Below are 18671 nucleotides of genomic sequence, written 5' to 3'. Positions count from 1 at the left end.
TTGGGGATGGGCCCCAAACATCCGAATGGATTAATGAAAAAGGAGAGTCAACCTTTGTGTTATTGGGTTTAAATGTTGCACGATGACTTTTGGCAAGCAAACAAGTTTCACAATTTATTTTAGTATTTGAAGAAAATAACCGAGGAAATAAAAGATGTAAATAACCAGCAGAGGGGTGCCCCAATCGCCTATGCCATAGCCAAGCTTCTCGACTGGTTGTTCCATGAGCTAACACCGCAGTACCATTTTGCTCCACTTCATCCACATAGTACAATCCATGGCGTTCAGTGCCACGCCCAATGATCGCTCCCGTCCTGATATCCTGCAAGATACAAAAGGTGGGATGCATCAAGACCGTACAATTCAACTCTTTTGTTACGTGGCTAATTGATAGTAGTTTATGTGATAATGATGGCACATAAAGACAATTTGAAAGTTTAAGTGTTGGTGATATTTCGATTGTCCGTCCCCCTGTAACATTAATCATGTTCCCATCAGCCGTTTGAACAAAAGTTCTTTTTGGTTTTGACTGAGAGATGAAATCGGATTTCTCAAAAGTTATAGTATCTGTGGCCCCACAGTCAAAGATCCAAGGTTTTCCATCTTTATAATTAGCTTGTGCCACATGTGTTTTATAGGTATTAAAAGATTGCCCATTTAAAGGGTTTGAGAAGAGGCTCCCAAACCCTGTACCTGTCACGTGGTCACCTTCTTCATAACCAGCCGCCATAGCTACAAAACCTCCAGTCCTATTTTCGAGTGAGTTGTCGCTGCCGGATCGGCGGCTTCCTGGTTGCCCACGGCAGCTGCTGCCTTCCCCCTTGTTCAGCCCCGATCTTCCCTTTCCTGTGCCCATCAGCCCACCACTCCGGGTAACCTACCAACCGGAAGCATTGTTCCTTAGTGTGTTTAGCCATACCATAGTGGTCGCATTTCAGTTTGGATTTGTCTACCCGTGGTGGTCTACTGTTGTTCTTCGATTAGTCAAATCTGCCCTTGGACAGAAACCCTAGTCCCTCTGGTGTGTGTGCCCCGTTGGCGGCTAATCCCGCCGCCACGCCATCTTGGCCGGATCCTTCGATGGTTGACCCAAGTATCCCTTGGTGTGCCATTTCTTTTCTGACTACTGCGTAGGCGCCTTCCGGTGAAGGCAGTGGGTCCCACCTGAGAACCTCTCTCTTAATGTGGTCATATCTCCGATCGAGAGTATTGAGGAACTGAAAGAGTTTCTGTTCAGATTTGAGGCGATTGTAGGTTACTATGTCATCGGCACAGGTCATCGGGTTAGGATCCCGTCTTTCAATCTCTCCCCAGATGCCCTGTATAAGAATCCAAAAATCTTCTAGCGGTGTGCCATTCTGTTTGAGTTCGTTTGCTTTGACGTGTAAGTCAAAGGTCTGTAACTTATCCTTCCCGCTACTGTAAGTAACCACCAAAGCATCCCACAGTGTTTTCGCTGTGGGATATTCGGTTAGGTTTCTCGCAAGGGAGGGCTCGATGTTTTGTATCAACCATGAGAACACTACAAGATCATCTTGTTCCCATTGTTCATACTTTGCATCGAGTTTATCAGGTGGTTTATCAGACAAATGATTGAGAAGGGCTTTTGATTTGCCACCGATGGCAACACGAATCATTCTGGCCCATAAGGCATAATTCTTGCTGTTGAGGTTGATACTGATCTTCAGGCTATCTGATAGGTTCTGTTTTTGGGTAGTGTTTTGGTTGTTTAGGCTGGTTTTGAGAAGGTTTGTGATTTGTAGAGCAAGATCATTGCTTTGGTCGTTTTCGTCAGACATGTTGGTCCCTCTTTTGGTTGTGAAGGACTGATTGGGTAAGTGATGAGCAGGTAGGTCCTAAGACCAAATACACTGCTCTGATACCATAATAATCAGAGCATAAAAAGGTTCAAAAGAAGTATTGTATTTCTTGTTTTTTGTGTGTATCGATACAAGGAGGAAGAACCATTATAAATACAAGAGAAAGCCTTGTAATCAAGGTAATGCTAGAAATTTGGAAAAAAGACAGCAAATGGACAGCTGGTTGATGGGCTCTAAATCGGGAAATGATGTGAAACTGATCCCTCAAATATCTCTTTCTTTAACAGATCATATTCGTATTCTTTCAGTTTGTTTACAACCCTAAGAGGGCGCATAATTTTTTTGGGGTGATGAATGAATACTGACAACTCTAGAAGAGAGCCCTTTTGCTTGGAGAAAAACACCACTTATTTCTACTGGTGATTTTTTTTTTTTATTTGAGAGGTTATGCGCTTATTTTAAACTCTATTGTACAAGAAGGATTTAAGTAAATTGTTAGATGTGTTTACAAGGTTAGAAAGAGCATTAATTATGCAAATGGATCAAAAATAAGAAAACAAAAGCTTTTTAGTTGTGTCAAGTCGTTAAATGCGAAAAAAATGGTTAAGGCAAGACATTCTAGGTAATGTTTGATATTATCGTTTATATCAACATAACTCTTGTCATTTAGAATCGAGTGATTCTAATTATAAATTGTCCAAACACATTAGAGTGGGGCACGCTTGAAAATATTAGTAGTTTTCTTGATCCAATGTGATATGTAAATGGTAAAAATTATTAAAAATAGCAAAGACGAAGAAAGTTTTAATGAAATAACACCAACGACTCATGGAACCATGTATAGGGTGAGTTAGTTTTTAAAGTTTAACATGATAATAATGACATTATGAGTATACAAGTATTATATCTTGAATGAACAACATAAAGGATGTTACAGGTATATGTAATCCAATTGATTTACTATGTAATTAGAATCATGTACATAGCTATATTACTTGCGAATATGTTGATTTAAAACTTAAAAGGTATGTATGCAAAGTGTTGGATCAAAATGGTACGACATGGTAAATATTGAATTTTGACATGTTATGATTTGCAAATGAGTTGTGTGAATCAAGGAATTAGATTTAAGATTAAAAAAGGGTGGTTAGAAGTTACCGAATTTTTTCACGGGCACAAATTTTGAGATTAGAAGTGTTGACAGGTTTCAAGGATCGAAGCCGGTCGTTTAAGTAAAAAAAAAGAGGGAAATGGTGTTGTGAGGGCGTACCTAGTCGACCCATATCCATGTATGGATTTAGCCACATTAACCCACAAGTCATCCTTGTTCTCCTGAAAATTTCCACCTCCATTTAGAGAGACGAGCTAGATTTGATTCCCGCAAACCGCCGATATCCACACCACCCATAGCTTTAGGAGCAATGACTTTTTTCCAAGCCACCCACCTGATCTTGCAATTACCCCTGTTCTTTCCCCACACGAAATCTCCTCTAATGCTTTTAATCATCTTTATCACTCTAATAACGAGAGGACATACTAACTAGGAATGGCTCTTAAAACAGACTTAGCAAGAGTGACCCTATCCACAAAAGAAAGGCTATTTGCCTTCCACCCTGTGAGTCTCGATTTAATTTTATTAACTAACGGTCTCCATGGTTTAACCATTTTCATATTTTCTTCGATGGGCACTCCAAGATACATAAAAGGCAACCTTCCCGACTTACACTTAAGGATGGTAGCCAAATTCAAAACCTCATCTTCCTTCACCCCAACCCCAACAACACTACTTTTAGCCAAATTTATCTTAAGACCCGAACTCAAAGAAAAACATCTAAGAATCCGATTAAAATTTTTCACATTTTCTTCGTCCCATTCCCAAAGAAAGATCACGTCATCCGCATAACAAAAATGGGAAATAAGAGGACCCATGTTAGGCAATTGAATCCCCCTAAAACCCCCTTCTTTTATAGCACATTCCATAACCATGCTCAATGCCTAAGAACCAAAACGAAGAGAAATGGAGAAAACGGATATCCTCAGTGTTTGTGTTTAAGTAAATGACATGTATAACGAAATGGGTCTTGTTTGTGTTTGGTTACCATGTGAATCATGTTGTGTTTAGCTTGTCGAATATGACTAGACATGTTTTGTCAGTCCCAATTAAAGAGTGATTAGGGTTTGGGGGTGAAGCATTGTCTAGGAAAGTGAAGGTTAGTTTCATTTTCTATTAAAGAAAGAGCATTCTGGTCTTTTAAAACAACAAGAAAATGTAACCACAAAGACTAAATATACAATTTACCGAAAGAATAGAATCAAACTAATAGACTAAAATTGTTATTTTGATTAAACCACAAGGACTAATATTGTAATTTACTCTAAACAAAATAAACATAACCCATGAACAGGGGCAGACCCACATAGAGCGGGTCGGGGTCCCCGAACCCCAATTTTTTCTAAATTTTTAATACATCCGTTATATTAATTTTTTCAAAGACCCCATAAAAATAATTGGTTGGACTCCATATTTTCAAAGCAAACCTGCTAGAGTGGTAAATTCCCTTCTTTACAAAGAAGACGTCGCGTGTTCTAGTCTTATACAACCCATTTTTTTTTTCTTTTCTTAAGTTCAAATCAAGGGTAGGGCTTTTATAACATAAATCAAACATACAGACATAACAAACACATCGCACACAACACAACACAACCCATCTGGTTTTTTTACCTCTCTTAATGACCTCCGTTGAGTACCACCCTCCGCCTGCTGCTCATTCTCACGACCCCGTCCAACTGCCGCCCTCTCCGCCAATTGTCGCCTCCCTCCGTCGACCGACCGCTCTCTTCAATAGGTAAACTCGCAAAAAACCCTAAATTTTTTTCCCACTTCATTACCTTGTATGTATCAGATTGTGAATCTTCTAAGTTGGTTTCTTAATTGAGTTTCATCCTTCATTGTTCTGTATATCTTTGTTTAGGAGTTCATTTTCAGCTTCTTTTGTAAACTCGAATTGGGGCATTTGAAACTTTCTTAATATGCAAGTTATAATGATGTGAAGTATTAATCTGTTTTAGACTTTGTAAGATTGTCCTTGTGAATTTGGTCGATTATTAGCTACACTTATCTCAAATAATTATTAATAGCAATTATCTTGTAATCAATGTAAATCCCTTAATCATAGGAAAGGTTGTTGTACACCATTATTAGTTTCCTATTATTATGTCAATCCTTGTAATTATATATTGAGGATGTTTAATGAGAATAATTCATTCAGTAAAATTATCCTTTTCTATATGGTATCAAGAGACTCTCAGGTCTCCACTGATCCCTTCTGACCGCCGGCCCTACACCACCATCACCACCACCCTTCCGCCTCTTTTTCCCCCCTCTCTTCCTTCCTTCCTTTGCTGTTCTGATATACTACCATGGACGCCAAGATTCATCCCGCTATGGCAGTCACGAACATCAAAAACATGATTTCTTTCACTCTTGAAGATGAATCCTCGCACTACTCTACCTGGAAAGCCCTCTTTGAGGTGCTCTGTCGTGCCTATCAGGTTTATGAACATCTGCAGCCCCGCCCCGTCGATACTGCTCCTTCTGGCTCGTCGTCCGCTGCTGACAAAGCTGCCAAGGCTGAGGCCGATGCTCTATGGGCACGCCTTAACGCCTTGGTTTTACAGTGGATTTACGGTTCCATATCCACACCTCTTCTTCATATTATTCTGGTTCCGGGTCAGACCGCTCATGAAGCATGGCTCGCTATCGCCAATCACTTCAATGACAACAAAAGTGCGCGTCAGATCCATCTTCAACAACAATTCTCTAATATACATCTTGAAGCTTTTCCGAATATGGCCGCGTATTGCCAACAGGTCAAGAATCTCGCTGATCAATTAAAGAATGTTGGGGCACCAGTTGACAATTAACGGCTTGTTACCCAACTCCTTGCGGGTCTCACCGAAGCATACGAGAGCATCTCAACCGTTTTACAACACCAAGAGCCCCTCCCATCCTTCGCTGAATGCCGATCCAGGCTTACCATGGCTGAATCAAACAAAAAGACCCTCTCTGCTCGGGCTGCGAGCACCTCCGCCACTGCTCTGGCTGCCACCACGGCTGCTTACCCTCATGATTCTGCCACCGTGCCTGACTCCAACCGTGGCAGGGGCCGTGGTAGGTCTAGGGCTAGGCATCGTGGTGCATCCCGTGGCGGCCGCTCTTACAACATCCAAACCCAACACCCGTACATCGTTTTTCCTAACTCATGGACTGCAAATCAGTGGAACTCTTTAATGCACACCAATCAGCCTTCTGGGTCCCAACAGGCCGCTGCCCCATCGTGTCCCTACCCGTCTGCACCACGTTACAGCAACAACAACTCGGCTGGCATACTTGGAGCAGCCCCCGATCAGGCTTACACGGCTACTTTGTCTCCCACGGACATTCAGCAAGCTCTCTATGCCTTGTCTCTCAATCAACCAGATCCGCATGGCGTCATGGATACAGGCGCTTCTGGCCACATGAAAAATCCTCAAGGTAACGACTTCCCGTCTACTTTTAATTCTTGCACTAACAAATACATTGTAGTTGGTAATGGTATGACCATCCCTGTGATTGGTCAAGGCAACCTAACCCTACCACCCCCATTCCCGCCTTTTAAATTAAACAACGTCCTGTATGCCCCGAACCTTGTAAAAAATCTCATTTCTGTTCGTAAACTTACTACTGACAATTTACTATCCATTGAATTTGACCCTTTCGGTTTTACTGTGAAGGACCTCAAGACCAAGGAACACCTCCTGCGATGTAATAGCTCGGGGGACCTTTACCCATTGACAGCACCACTCCCTTCCAACACCACCTCTACTGCTTTTGTGGCTACGACTCAAGAACGTTGGCATCAACGCCTTGGGCACCCGAGCTTATCTACTTTGCATTCATTACCATTGTCTGTCTCTAGTTCGTCTAATAAAAATGACAAAACATTATGTCAAGCTTGTGTTTTTGGTAAAAGTGTGCGTATGCCATTTTCTGATTCTTGTAATCGTACTTATTTACCCTTTGATATAATTCACAGCGACCTTTGGACGTCTCCTGTGCCTAGCACCGGGGGTCATCGATACTATGTTTTGTTTTTAGATGATTTTACTAATTTTCTTTGGACCTTCCCCCTAACCAACAAATCAAATGTATTTTCTATCTTCACCATTTTCCACAACTATATTACCACCCAGTTTGGCACTAAAATTAAACAATTCCAATGTGATAATGGCAAGGAATACGACAATAATTCTTTTCATAATTTTTGTCGTCTTCATGGCATGCATTTCCGGTTTTCGTGCCCATACACCTCCTCCCAAAATGGCAAGGCTGAGCGTAAAATTTGAACAATAAATAATATGGTACGCTCCCTATTGGCCCAATCCTCCCTGCCGCCATCCTTTTGGCACCACGCCCTAGAAACCGCCACCTACCTTCTTAATATCATCCCCAATAAACACACTCAATTTCTCTCCCCCACCTCACGCTTATATAAGTGTAATCCCACATACGAGCACCTTCGTGTGTTCGGGTGCTTATGCTACCCCTTACTTCCCTCCACCACCATAAACAAACTTGCCCACCGTTCTAAACCATGTGTCTTTCTCGGTTACCCGCCAAACCATCGTGGTTACCGTTGTTTAGACCTCACCACCAACTCCGTTTTTGTCTCTCGCCATGTACAATTCGAAGAGACCATTTTTCCCTTCGCTACCACTCTACCTACCCAACCCGATACCTACAACTTCCTTGACAGTGGCCTAAATCCTCTCATGTGGACTCACATTGCCTCACAGTCCACTGATCAGCCCACTACCACAAATCTCCATACCCGGCCCACACCTTCGGCTCCCTCTCCTAACCAGCGCACACCTTCGGCTCCCTCTCCACAGCCCACACCAAACCGCCCCCTCACCTACTCCCGTCGCCCACGTCCCCCATCTTCTACTCTGGACCCATTATCTCCCACACCCTCCGTTCCTGATCATACGGCCCAACACACATCCGGCTCACTTCCCCCGTCAATGGCCCAACATCTCAACCCAACTGGCCCCGCCCCACATCCTTCCTCGACCAACGCCCCTCCAACCAGTCCACCACCAGCAACCCGTACCATGCGTACTCGCGCCATGGACGGCATCACCAAACCCAAGCACCATTTCAACCTCTACACTACCACTATCGTACCTATCCCCAAGTCCCCACAGGTTGCCTTGTCCTCACCCGAATGGCTCACCGCCATGACCAACGAGTATAGTGCACTTATTAAAAATGAGACTTGGGAGTTAGTTCCTCGTCACCCGGATATGAATATTATTCGGTGCATGTGGCTCTTTAAACATAAGTTTCGTTCAGATGGTAGCCTGGAAAGGTACAAGGCTCGACTGGTTTGTGATGGTCGCAGCCAACAGGTAGGTGTTGATTGTGGTGACACCTTCAGTCCGGTTGTTAAACCGGCCACGATTCGCCTAATTCTTACATTGGCTCTCTCACGCTCTTGGGCCATCAATCAATTAGATGTTACCAACGCCATCCTACATGGTAACTTGGAGGAAACAGTTTATATGCATCAACCCATGGGGTTTCGGGATCCTAAGTTTCCGGGTCATATTTGCAAATTGAAGAAATCTCTATATGGCTTAAAACAGGCTCCACGCGCTTGGTATCAACGCTTTACTGACTTTGTCTTGTTACAGGGGTTCACGCAAAGCAAGTCTGACCACTCTTTGTTCATTTATCGTCACGGTTCAGATACCGCCTACCTGCTCCTCTATGTGGATGACATCATCCTCACCACGTCTTCTGACGCACTTCGCGGCCGTCTTATGCAGTCACTGTCTAGGGAATTTGCAATGAAAGATTTGGGTTCCTTATCTCACTTTCTAGGTATCTCGGTCACACGAACGGGTGACAGCATGTTCTTATCTCAGCATTCTTATGCCAATGACATCATACGCAGGGCCTCTATGGACTCATGTAACCCGGTCGCTACTCCGGTTGACACTGGCTCCAAACTTGGGGCGACTTCCTCTACCCTGTTTCATGATCCGACCACTTATCGTAGTTTGGCAGGCGCACTCCAGTACCTTACTTTCACACGGCCAGATATCTCATACGCTGTTTAGCAGATATGCATGCACATGCACTCCCCTTCTGATGATCATTGGAATGCTCTTAAACGGATCATCCGGTATATCCAGGGCACTGCAGATTACGGTCTTTCTCTCAATCCTGCCCCAAATATTTCTCTTCGTGCATATACTGATGCTGACTGGGCAGGATGCCCTGACACTCGCCGTTCAACTTCTGGATACTGTGTCTACCTTGGCGACAACTTGCTCTCCTGGTCCTCCAAAAGACAGCCAACAGAATCTCGCTCTAGTGCAGAAGCCGAACACAGAGGAGTAGCTAATGTTGTTTCTGACATTTGTTGGATTCGTAACCTGATGCTCGAACTGAATCAACCTCTTCTCAAGGCCACTATTGTTTACTGTGACAATGTCAGCGCCATTTATCTATCTGGTAACCCGGTTCAGCACCAACGGACCAAACACATTGAACTGGACATTCACTTTGTTCGAGAGCAGGTACAACGGGGGTGCGTTCGTATCTTGCACGTCCCATCTCGCTACCAGATCGCGGATATCTTCACCAAAGGCTTGCCTCAGATCTTATTTGATGATTTTCGTTCCAGTCTCAACGTTCGCCAACCTCCCGATTCGACTGCGGGGGTGTAATAGCAATTATCTTGTAATCAATGTAAATCCCTTAATCATAGGAAAGGTTGTTGTACACCATTATTAGTTTCCTATTATTATGTCAATCCTTGTAATTATATATTGAGGATGTTTAATGAGAATAATTCATTCAGTAAAATTATCCCTTTCTATAATTATGCTTAAGTGTCCCAAAATTGTGTTTGAAGTCACATATTAAGGTAATGTACTCATATTCTCCCGTAATTGATGATATACTTGCACTTAAATTATGTCTTTGAAATTTAGTTTTTTTTTTTAACAGTAAACTTCATTAAAAACACGGGCAGGCCTCAAAACGAGGGCCACCACAACACACTACATCATATACAAAGGGTTTTTAGACCACTCCTTCCACTCAAGCCTAGCAAACTTTGACCTATTTTTTAACCATAAGAACGACCAAGACTTAATCAAAGCCACCGCCTCAACCACTTTAGGATTCGCATTTCTAAAAATTTTAGCATTCCTCAGAATCCAAATAGCCCAACAGGATATATAAATAATCCCTCTAACCACTTTTTGAGACCCTTTATCACTAACCTGTTCATGCAATCTCAGCAAATCATTGAAGTCGAACACCAAAAATGTCGTCGCCCTGACCCAGCTACCCACAGCCGACCACACTCCATGAGCAAAGACACAGCCAGTGAAAAGGTGCAGAACTGATTCGACTCCGGAATCACACATCGGACACGAGCTATCATGGATACTAATGTGCCGCCTGATCAAAGCCTCCTTTGTCGGAATGCGGCCCATTTCCGTTCTCCACACAAAAAGATTCACCTTAATTGGGACCCACGATTCCCACCGCATAACATGATCACGACGGACTTCACTATCTTCTTTAATCCAATCTTTGATACCAGCCACCGACATCGGCTCATTATCTTTGTCACCCCAATACCATCTATCTAGATCACCTGAAATACTTACATTATTAAGAAGGAACTCTATGTCTTGCATTTCCGATAGCTCCTCAACTGAAGAAAGAAACTGCACCCACTCCGGAGCAAACCGCCACCCGCCACTAACCCGCACAAATCTATCCGCTACTGAGCAATGTTTATTCCGTTCCAAGGCGTATAGTTAGCCCCACCCAGCGATCATGCCAAAACTTAACACTGGAACCGTCACCCACCTTCGCCGAAAGCAAAGCACTAAAAGTCTTACCTTTAACGGACCGTATCTCGGTCTCTTTTACCAATGTATACCAGTTGCCTCTGAACCGACGATTAGCAGGAAGAAAAACCCATCGGCCCCTTCCCCCATGCACCATTTCCATGACATTACGCCAAATACTCCCCCTTTGATTCTTGAATCTCCAAGCCCATTTGGCCAAAAGAGCGAAATTAACATCCCTAACCTTCGCAATCCCCAACCCGCCATTTTTCTTAGACTTCGTCACCGTATCCCAAGCGACCCAACTCATCTTCTTATCCTCACCCGAACCAGCCCACAAAAAACTCCTCATCAATTTTTCTATTTGCTCTGTAACAATCACCGGGGCTTTATATAATGAAAGGTAATATACCGGAAGGCTAGCAAGAACAGACTTAACCAGCGTGAGCCTCCCACCCATAGATAAAGTATTGGCCTTCCAAGAAACTAATCGTCTCTTGATCGTATCAATAACCGAAACCCAATGACAGCTTTTGTTCATATTCGCCCCCACTTTTATCCCCAAATAATCAAAAGGAAACTCACCAACTCTACAACCCAAAATTTCAGCCATACCCGAAACTTCGTCCGCGTTGACTCCCATCCCAAACAAAAAAGATTTCTTAATGTTAATTTTCAAGCCCGAACAAACATAGAAGACTCTAAGCAATCGAGCCGTTTTCACTATGTTCTCTGTAGACCATTCCCCCAAAATCAAAGCATCATCCACGTAAAGAAGATGGGAAAATAACTTACCTCCGCTGAAAAGACGCAGATCTTTCAACTCCCCCAAGTCACATGCCTTACTAAGAAGACAGGAGAACGCTTCCATAGCAATAAGAAAAAGAAATTTAGTTATAACTATATATATATATATATATATATATATATATATATAGAGTAAGGTTAACATACAAAAAGCCTTATCATACATCACGTAGGAGACAATGGTAACCGTTGGATCAGGGGTATAATCACGCATGGGACCACATAATCACGCATGGGACCACATAATCACGCATGGGACTATAATCACGCACGTTCTATGATAATAACGCACGTTATATTTTTTGTCATGTATGTTAATGTAGGTTAAGCCTTGAAGTACATTATACTTTCTCTCTCTATATATATATATATATATATATATATATGGGAAGGATGTATAGAAAACCCACTTTAATTTAGAAAACCCGGGAAACTCAAAGCTCCCGATGTTTTTTTTTCTTGAAAAAATTTACACATGTTATATACATGTTTTTAAGGGTTTTGGGCAAAAAAAATCAAAAAAGCGCCGAGTAGATATTTAAAAAAAAATAAACAAAATACCAAAATTTAAATCTTCAACCACCAAATAAAACAACCTTTATCGACCAAAACTAGCATTTTAGAGGACGAATCTACTTAACTCTAGCTTTCAATGTTGGGATTATACAATGGAGGCTAAAGTAAAAGAGGAAAAATTTAATTAAAACCTAAATTAATACCTTTAATAACTCGCTGGAATGATTGAGAATACCGTTTAAAGATGCTTGCCGGAATGATCGTCGAAAAACGTCGACGAGGAAACGACCGTCGGAAAGAGAACGTGAGCAAGATTTGGGTTCTGGAGAGATGATGTCGTGTGTATATGGATATGAAGAAACTGATTTTTGCTGGTTTTGAGGAATCATAATTCAAAATGGGAGTGACAGTTTCCCAAAATAAGAATATCATAGACCCAAAATTACTCATATACCCCCATTTTAATTAATTATATTCTCTAAATACATAATATAATTACAATTTTGCCATTAATTAAAATCAAGATCTACAAAATCAATGGCCTAGATTTGTTTGTTTTGTTCAAAAAACACTATGGTTCACTCTAGAACCCCACCCTATATATATATATATATATATATTGTAAAGTTCCATAACTTCAATTTTTTTTCTTAGCTTTTTAAGTATCTGTTAGTATGAATATGAATTTAGAAATCAAAATAACATGTAAATATTTGTATGCTATCAATTTGAATTTAAAATTTGTAATATCGTAATTTTATTGTGTGTTTTTTAATGTGCACATATTATATATTTTAGTCATGGAGTAAAGTTCACGTACAAAGTGCTTTATCGTACAAAACGTACGAAAGGTATGAAAATTGCGGGGTAATTTTGATCTTATAGAGTATCATAATTACTCTACAAATGATCTTGTATAGTACTTTTGATCTTTAAGATAATCTTATAGAGTATCATAATTACTCTACAAATGATCTTGTATGGTACTTTTGATCTTTTAAGATAATCTTATAGAGTATCATAATTGCTATACAAATGATTTTGTAGAGTAATTTTAAATTGTATGTTGTTTGATAAACTTGCAGAGTAATTTTGGTACACTTGTAGAGTAATTTTGATGCAGAGTAATTTTGATACACTTGTAGAGTAATTTTGATAATTACCCTGCAAGATCAAAATTACTCTACAAGAACATTTTACAAAATTACTCTATAAGATCATTTGTAGAGTAATTTTGATAATTACTCTACGAGTAAATAATTACAAAAATGCCGCCGCATTTTCAGCAAAATCTTCAGTTCGTACGTTTTGTACGTTAAAGTTATTTGTATTTGATCGTTTATTTTGTTTTGCCCGTTACCGCCTCGACCCGACCCGAACTACGATCGACCTGAAAATTCTAACGTTTAGTTGTGAAAAATCTGAACATCGAAAAAAGCGGCCCCTATTGGAAAAAAATCTTGGGTTCGCCACTACCTATGAATAAGATTCAGAGATAAAAGTAATAACAATAAAAATCCGATTTAACCAAAAAATGGTTCAAGAGGAAGAACATACCAGACCGGTTTAATTTTATAAAAGACTCGTTCAAACACTCTGCCTTGATGTCTAAGTTATACGCGCACTCAACACATGATCTATATATACACTACACTTACGTACTCCCTATCGGTACTATCTCACTTTCCTCCCCCCTTCCCCCTACCACCGTCACTCTCACTCTATATATACTCTCTCTCATCCACCTTAACATGTCTACCAGTACCACCGCAACTCATCCGCCACCAGCTCTTCGTGTTCCAGAACCTTCGACTCCACCACGGTTGGTACCCGAAAGGGGACAGGTTCTCCGGAACGTCATCAGAACAATTTTCTCACGCTTCTGTTTCACCCCAGAGAGACGGAGAAGTTCTACGGTGTCTCCGATTTGATACTTGATAGTGAATTCATTGGTGGTGGTATAATAGAAGGTTAGAAACCACGGTTGATATGTTTTTAGATAATTTAATTCAATGTTTTATTTAATATTTGATTCATTTGTGGTGTGTAAGTATTAGATTGTTTGGTTAGATCTTCAAGTTCTGGATTGAGGAACATTTTTTTCACACTTTTGTTGTGTAGTTATTGAATTGTTATTGCTGAGGCAAGTGTAAAACCTAACAAATTAAAATTTATAAGATTATTATTTAAAAACGCACTGCTCTGTTAGTGATTTTTTTATCTTTGTTTTGTTATGAAATTATAGCCTAGTGGTATTTTGCTAGTGGGATAAGGCTTAGGGACCATGACGTCTTGGGTTCGATTCTCACATGGGTTTTTTTTCTCATATTTATTGGATTTTCTTCTGAATTGGTGTATAGGCATTATTGCCTAGTGGAGAAGGATATGATCGGGTGGTTCTGCTTGTGGCACGACGATACTCCAGTGGTCCGTTAGTGATCCAAAATTTTCGTTCAAAAAAAAAAAATTGAATGATCAGAAATTGGGTACTAAAAGGAAATGATTTCAGTATTTCACGCAGTTACGTTGTGTTCCCGAGTTAATAAAAGAAAGAAAAGAAAATAAATAGAGTTTAGTAGAGAAAAGAAAGCAACAAATAAAAATTATTGTGTGTTCCAGACTTTCAAGTAAAGGAAAGGAAAGAAAGCAAAATAAACATTTTTTTGCATTCCCGAGTGAAGAGGAAAAGAAAGGAAAGTGATGGAGAGTAGGTTGCAGCAACGAAGATGAAAAACACAGTTAAAACACCTATATGCGATAAATTGGATGTAGGTGTGTTACCTCAAAAATGGATTGCTGATCACTGATGGAGAGTAGGTTGCAGCAACGAAGATGAACAACAGCCCTTATCAAGTTGAATCTGAAGATACGGGAAAGATCATGATAAAAACCAGATATGCGATTATGGGAGAGATGATGGAAGGTGGGTTGAAGATATGGCAGGATGTGGGAGATATACCCGCCATTTTTTGACGAGGGTAAAACTGGAACACTAATTAAGAACGTGGCTTTCATTGTTCTTCTCTCACAATCTTCCCGATTTGGGAGGAAACAACTGAACATTAAAAAGACCTCCCCTATCTCTTCTCTTCTCTGTCTTTCTTCTCATTAGAAATCTCTGGAACACCATTACCCTCTTCTCTCCTTTCAATTCTTTTCTCCTCTAATTAAGTGAATCTCTGAAACACAGTGTTAGTAACATACAGTAACTTGAACAACAAACCGGTTGTCGAACCGAAATGGCCAGGCGTGCTTGTGATAGTTCTCCACCAGTTTGGTTTGAACTCGGTTTAACTACCGGTTTCAACACTAATATACGAAAAGATTAGAAAATTAGTTGAATTTGGAAAAGAAAAAAGCAAGATTTTGATTTGTTAAATGGGTTTCTGTTTTAGTCGATGGTTGTAGTTGATCCGTTCAAAGTAAAACACTACAATATATTTGAGACTATAAAAACACATAAAATGTTTTTATATAAAACATGTGGAAAGTATTTGTATGAATCAAATGAAAGACTAGCATATCAATAGAGTAGTGGTTCATTGGTAAAGGCAAAGCCTTTAAAACACCTTGATTGGGAAGAGGAAGGTCTTGTGTTCAAGTTCTATAGATGACAAGGATTAAAAGAAATTAGACGTTAAAAAAATGAAACACGGGCATATTAATATGTGTTGATTAGTAAATTACATACAAACTCATGTGTTGATAAGTAAACTAATATGTGAATTTTAGAGATGCAAATTAATGCGCTTTCATTTAATTTAACATTTATTTTCAAAATATCATAAACTTAGGGGATAAGGAGTGGGGGGCGGCAAAACGAAATCACCGATGCGGCAATGGGTGGCAAACCAATGCCAACCCATTTGCCACTTCCATGTTTGACGAAAATGTTGAGAAATCGGTGAGCCAACACCGATGCGGCAAAGGGAAGAAGGAGAGAGAGAGAGGGGGTATGGGGTGGGGTCCATTCCAATCTCAACCAATCATATTTTTTTTCTTTTTTTTTAAAAAAATAGTTTACCACTTCACCAAGTGTTTAAACCATTGACAACATTTTTCACCAAAGTTTAAACACTTTTGCCTAATTGACATGGCGCGCTCTCATTGATCGGTTTTTTGGTTTGCCATTTTAAAGTGTTTAACCACTCCTTATACCCTTAAGCTTTAAGACTTTGCACAAATAATGATAAAGAAGAAAAGGAATGACTATTTCAACAAGCCAAAAATATTAATTATTGGCACCAACTCTCTAAAGTCAAACCACGTTTTCGAGTCATCCGTACACATAGTGTTCAAGAATAACATTTTAAATAGGAAAAAGTGTTTTAAAGGGAAAATAATGGTTGCATCTATTTTTATGATTGATAAAAATAACATTTTAGAAGAAAAAAATATTTTATATTATTTTTTCAGAAAATTAAAATGACTAGTTTCAAGTTTATTTATGGCTATTTTTCTATGCTGATTTTCTAACTACATATAAATAACATAAGATGTTTCAAATACATTTAAAATTGTTTTTTTTAATGTTCATAAAAAGAATAATTAACTTTAATAATCAATCCATATAAAAAATTATGCTGACTCGTTGAATTCTATTTGTATCTTCCATATGTGAAGGGGTATGGTCCCAGATCTCGTGTCAGCATCGACCGCGAGTGACCATTACCCTTATCAAAACCCCCACTAGCTAAACAACCTACTTATGTCCGTGCGGGAACGCATCGACACAGTGGTTGAATCCAATCTGTCCAGTGATGGAGGACTTACCTGGAATGTTAGAACGGTAGAGTGATGCGGCATAGCATCACATCTGGTGTATGAAAACGGAAGTATTCACAGCGATGCGGCCTAGCACCGCGTCCAGTGAACACTTCTATCAATACAAGGAAGCTGGATAACAGCAACAGTCACCACAGGCGACGATGCGGCTAGCACCGCATCTCGCGTATTTCTTGATCACAAGCAAGAGACGCGATAACATCAGATGTTACCGCAGGCAGAAATGCGGCTCGCACCGCATCCTATACGCCCAACAAGTGGGACTGACACACCAGTGCAAGTAGCGCCAATGACAGTCATCTGTCAGGACTACGTAAGCAACAGACTGACGTGGCGGATCCTCCACACCCGACAAGCCTGACACACCTGCAAAGGTGCAGCACGTCGTCAGTCTGTCCTCATCCTCCTCCTTCACTCCTCGGCTATAAATACCAACCCCAAACCAGGTTTGAGGTATCTCTTCACAACTCTCTCACTACTACTACTATCATACTTTGCTTCCCAAGCAGATTACTGATTCTCACGCCGGAGAGTGGTAACAAGGAGCACCCCCCACCCCATCCTCCTTGTTACGAGTCACGGTTTGTTTCCTTGTGCAGGAGATCAACCCACCGGTGATCCAGCCAGCGATCCTCGAGAGGAAGGGATTAACCCTTCTTGACGAGACCAGTGAGTTAACCCTGCCCGGTTAACCATTGTTTCATGTCAAGAAGGGTTAATCCCTTCCTCTCGAGGATCGCTGGCTGGATCACCGGTGGGTTGATCTCCTGCATAAGGAAACAAACCGTGACTCGTAACAAGGAGGATGGGGTGGGGGGTGCTCCTTGTTGCCACTCTCCGGCGTGAGAATCAGTAATCTGCTTGGGAAGCAAAGTATGATAGTAGTAGTAGTGAGAGAGTTGTGAAGAGATACCTCAAACCTGGTTTGGGGTTGGTATTTATAGCCGAGGAGTGAAGGAGGAGGATGAGGACAGACTGACGACGTGCTGCACCTTTGCAGGTGTGTCACGCTTGTCGGGTGTGGAGGATCCGCCACGTCAGTCTGTTGCTTACGTAGTCCTGACAGATGACTGTCATTGGCGCTACTTGCACTGGTGTGTCAGTCCCACTTGTTGGGCGTATAGGATGCGGTGCGAGCCGCATTTCTGCCTGCGGTAACATCTGATGTTATCGCGTCTCTTGATTGTGATCAAGAAATATGCGAGATGCGGTGCTAGCCGCATCGTCGCCTGTGGTGACTGTTGCTGTTATCCAGCTTCCTTGTATTGATAGAAGTGTTCACTGGACGCGGTGCTAGGCCGCATCGCTGTGAATACTTCCGTATTCATACACCAGATGTGATGCTATGCCGCATCACTCTACCGTTCTAACATTCCAGGTAAGTCCTCCATCACTGGACAGATTGGATTCAACCACTGTGTCGATGCGTTCCCGCACGGACATAAGTAGGTTGTTTAGCTAGTGGGGGTTTTGATAAGGGTAATGGTCACTCGCGGTCGATGCTGACGCGATATCTGGGACCATACCCCTTCAAGTCCCCCCAGTCTAGTGTTGCTGCCATATGCAAGTTGCATGTGGGAGGAGTACTGGACTATGGTGTCTAGAAGGTAGTTTGGAGTCTGGAGAAGATCCTAGACCAAGTGGATGGTCTTTGCTCTTTGTAAATCAAGCTGGAGGTCTGGAAGAGTCATTTGACGCCTCTTCCGTACCGGTGAAAATGTTTCGTCTGATGCGAAATTCTCAGCCTTTGGCTGGTTGCCACCTGTTGGTGTGTCGAACCAATTGTGGGAATTAGTCGGAGGAAATGTACAAACTTCGAACCAATCT

General features: G+C 41.2%; 2 protein-coding genes across 2 annotated transcripts; one reads left to right on the top strand and one right to left on the bottom strand.

Moving 5' to 3' along the window:
- Positions 1 to 3138: 3138 nt before the first annotated feature.
- On the bottom strand, positions 3139 to 5242 carry LOC110870022. The gene is made up of 4 exons (XM_022119217.1): positions 5181 to 5242; positions 4543 to 4657; positions 3466 to 3815; positions 3139 to 3337 (listed from the first exon to the last, which is right to left on the bottom strand). Exons 1-4 carry the CDS (start codon positions 5240 to 5242, stop codon positions 3139 to 3141), a joined length of 726 nt encoding a protein of 241 aa, XP_021974909.1.
- On the top strand, positions 5241 to 5744 carry LOC110870021. Its single transcript, XM_022119216.1, has one exon. The coding sequence runs from the start codon at positions 5241 to 5243 to the stop codon at positions 5742 to 5744; it is 504 nt and encodes a 167-aa protein (XP_021974908.1).
- Positions 5745 to 18671: the final 12927 nt, after the last annotated feature.

Source organism: Helianthus annuus, chromosome 8, assembly GCF_002127325.2.
Source record: "Helianthus annuus cultivar XRQ/B chromosome 8, HanXRQr2.0-SUNRISE, whole genome shotgun sequence".
Lineage (NCBI taxonomy): Eukaryota > Viridiplantae > Streptophyta > Magnoliopsida > Asterales > Asteraceae > Helianthus > Helianthus annuus.
Note: the sequence above shows the minus strand (reverse complement) of the source record. Positions and strands in the feature narration are given on the sequence as shown.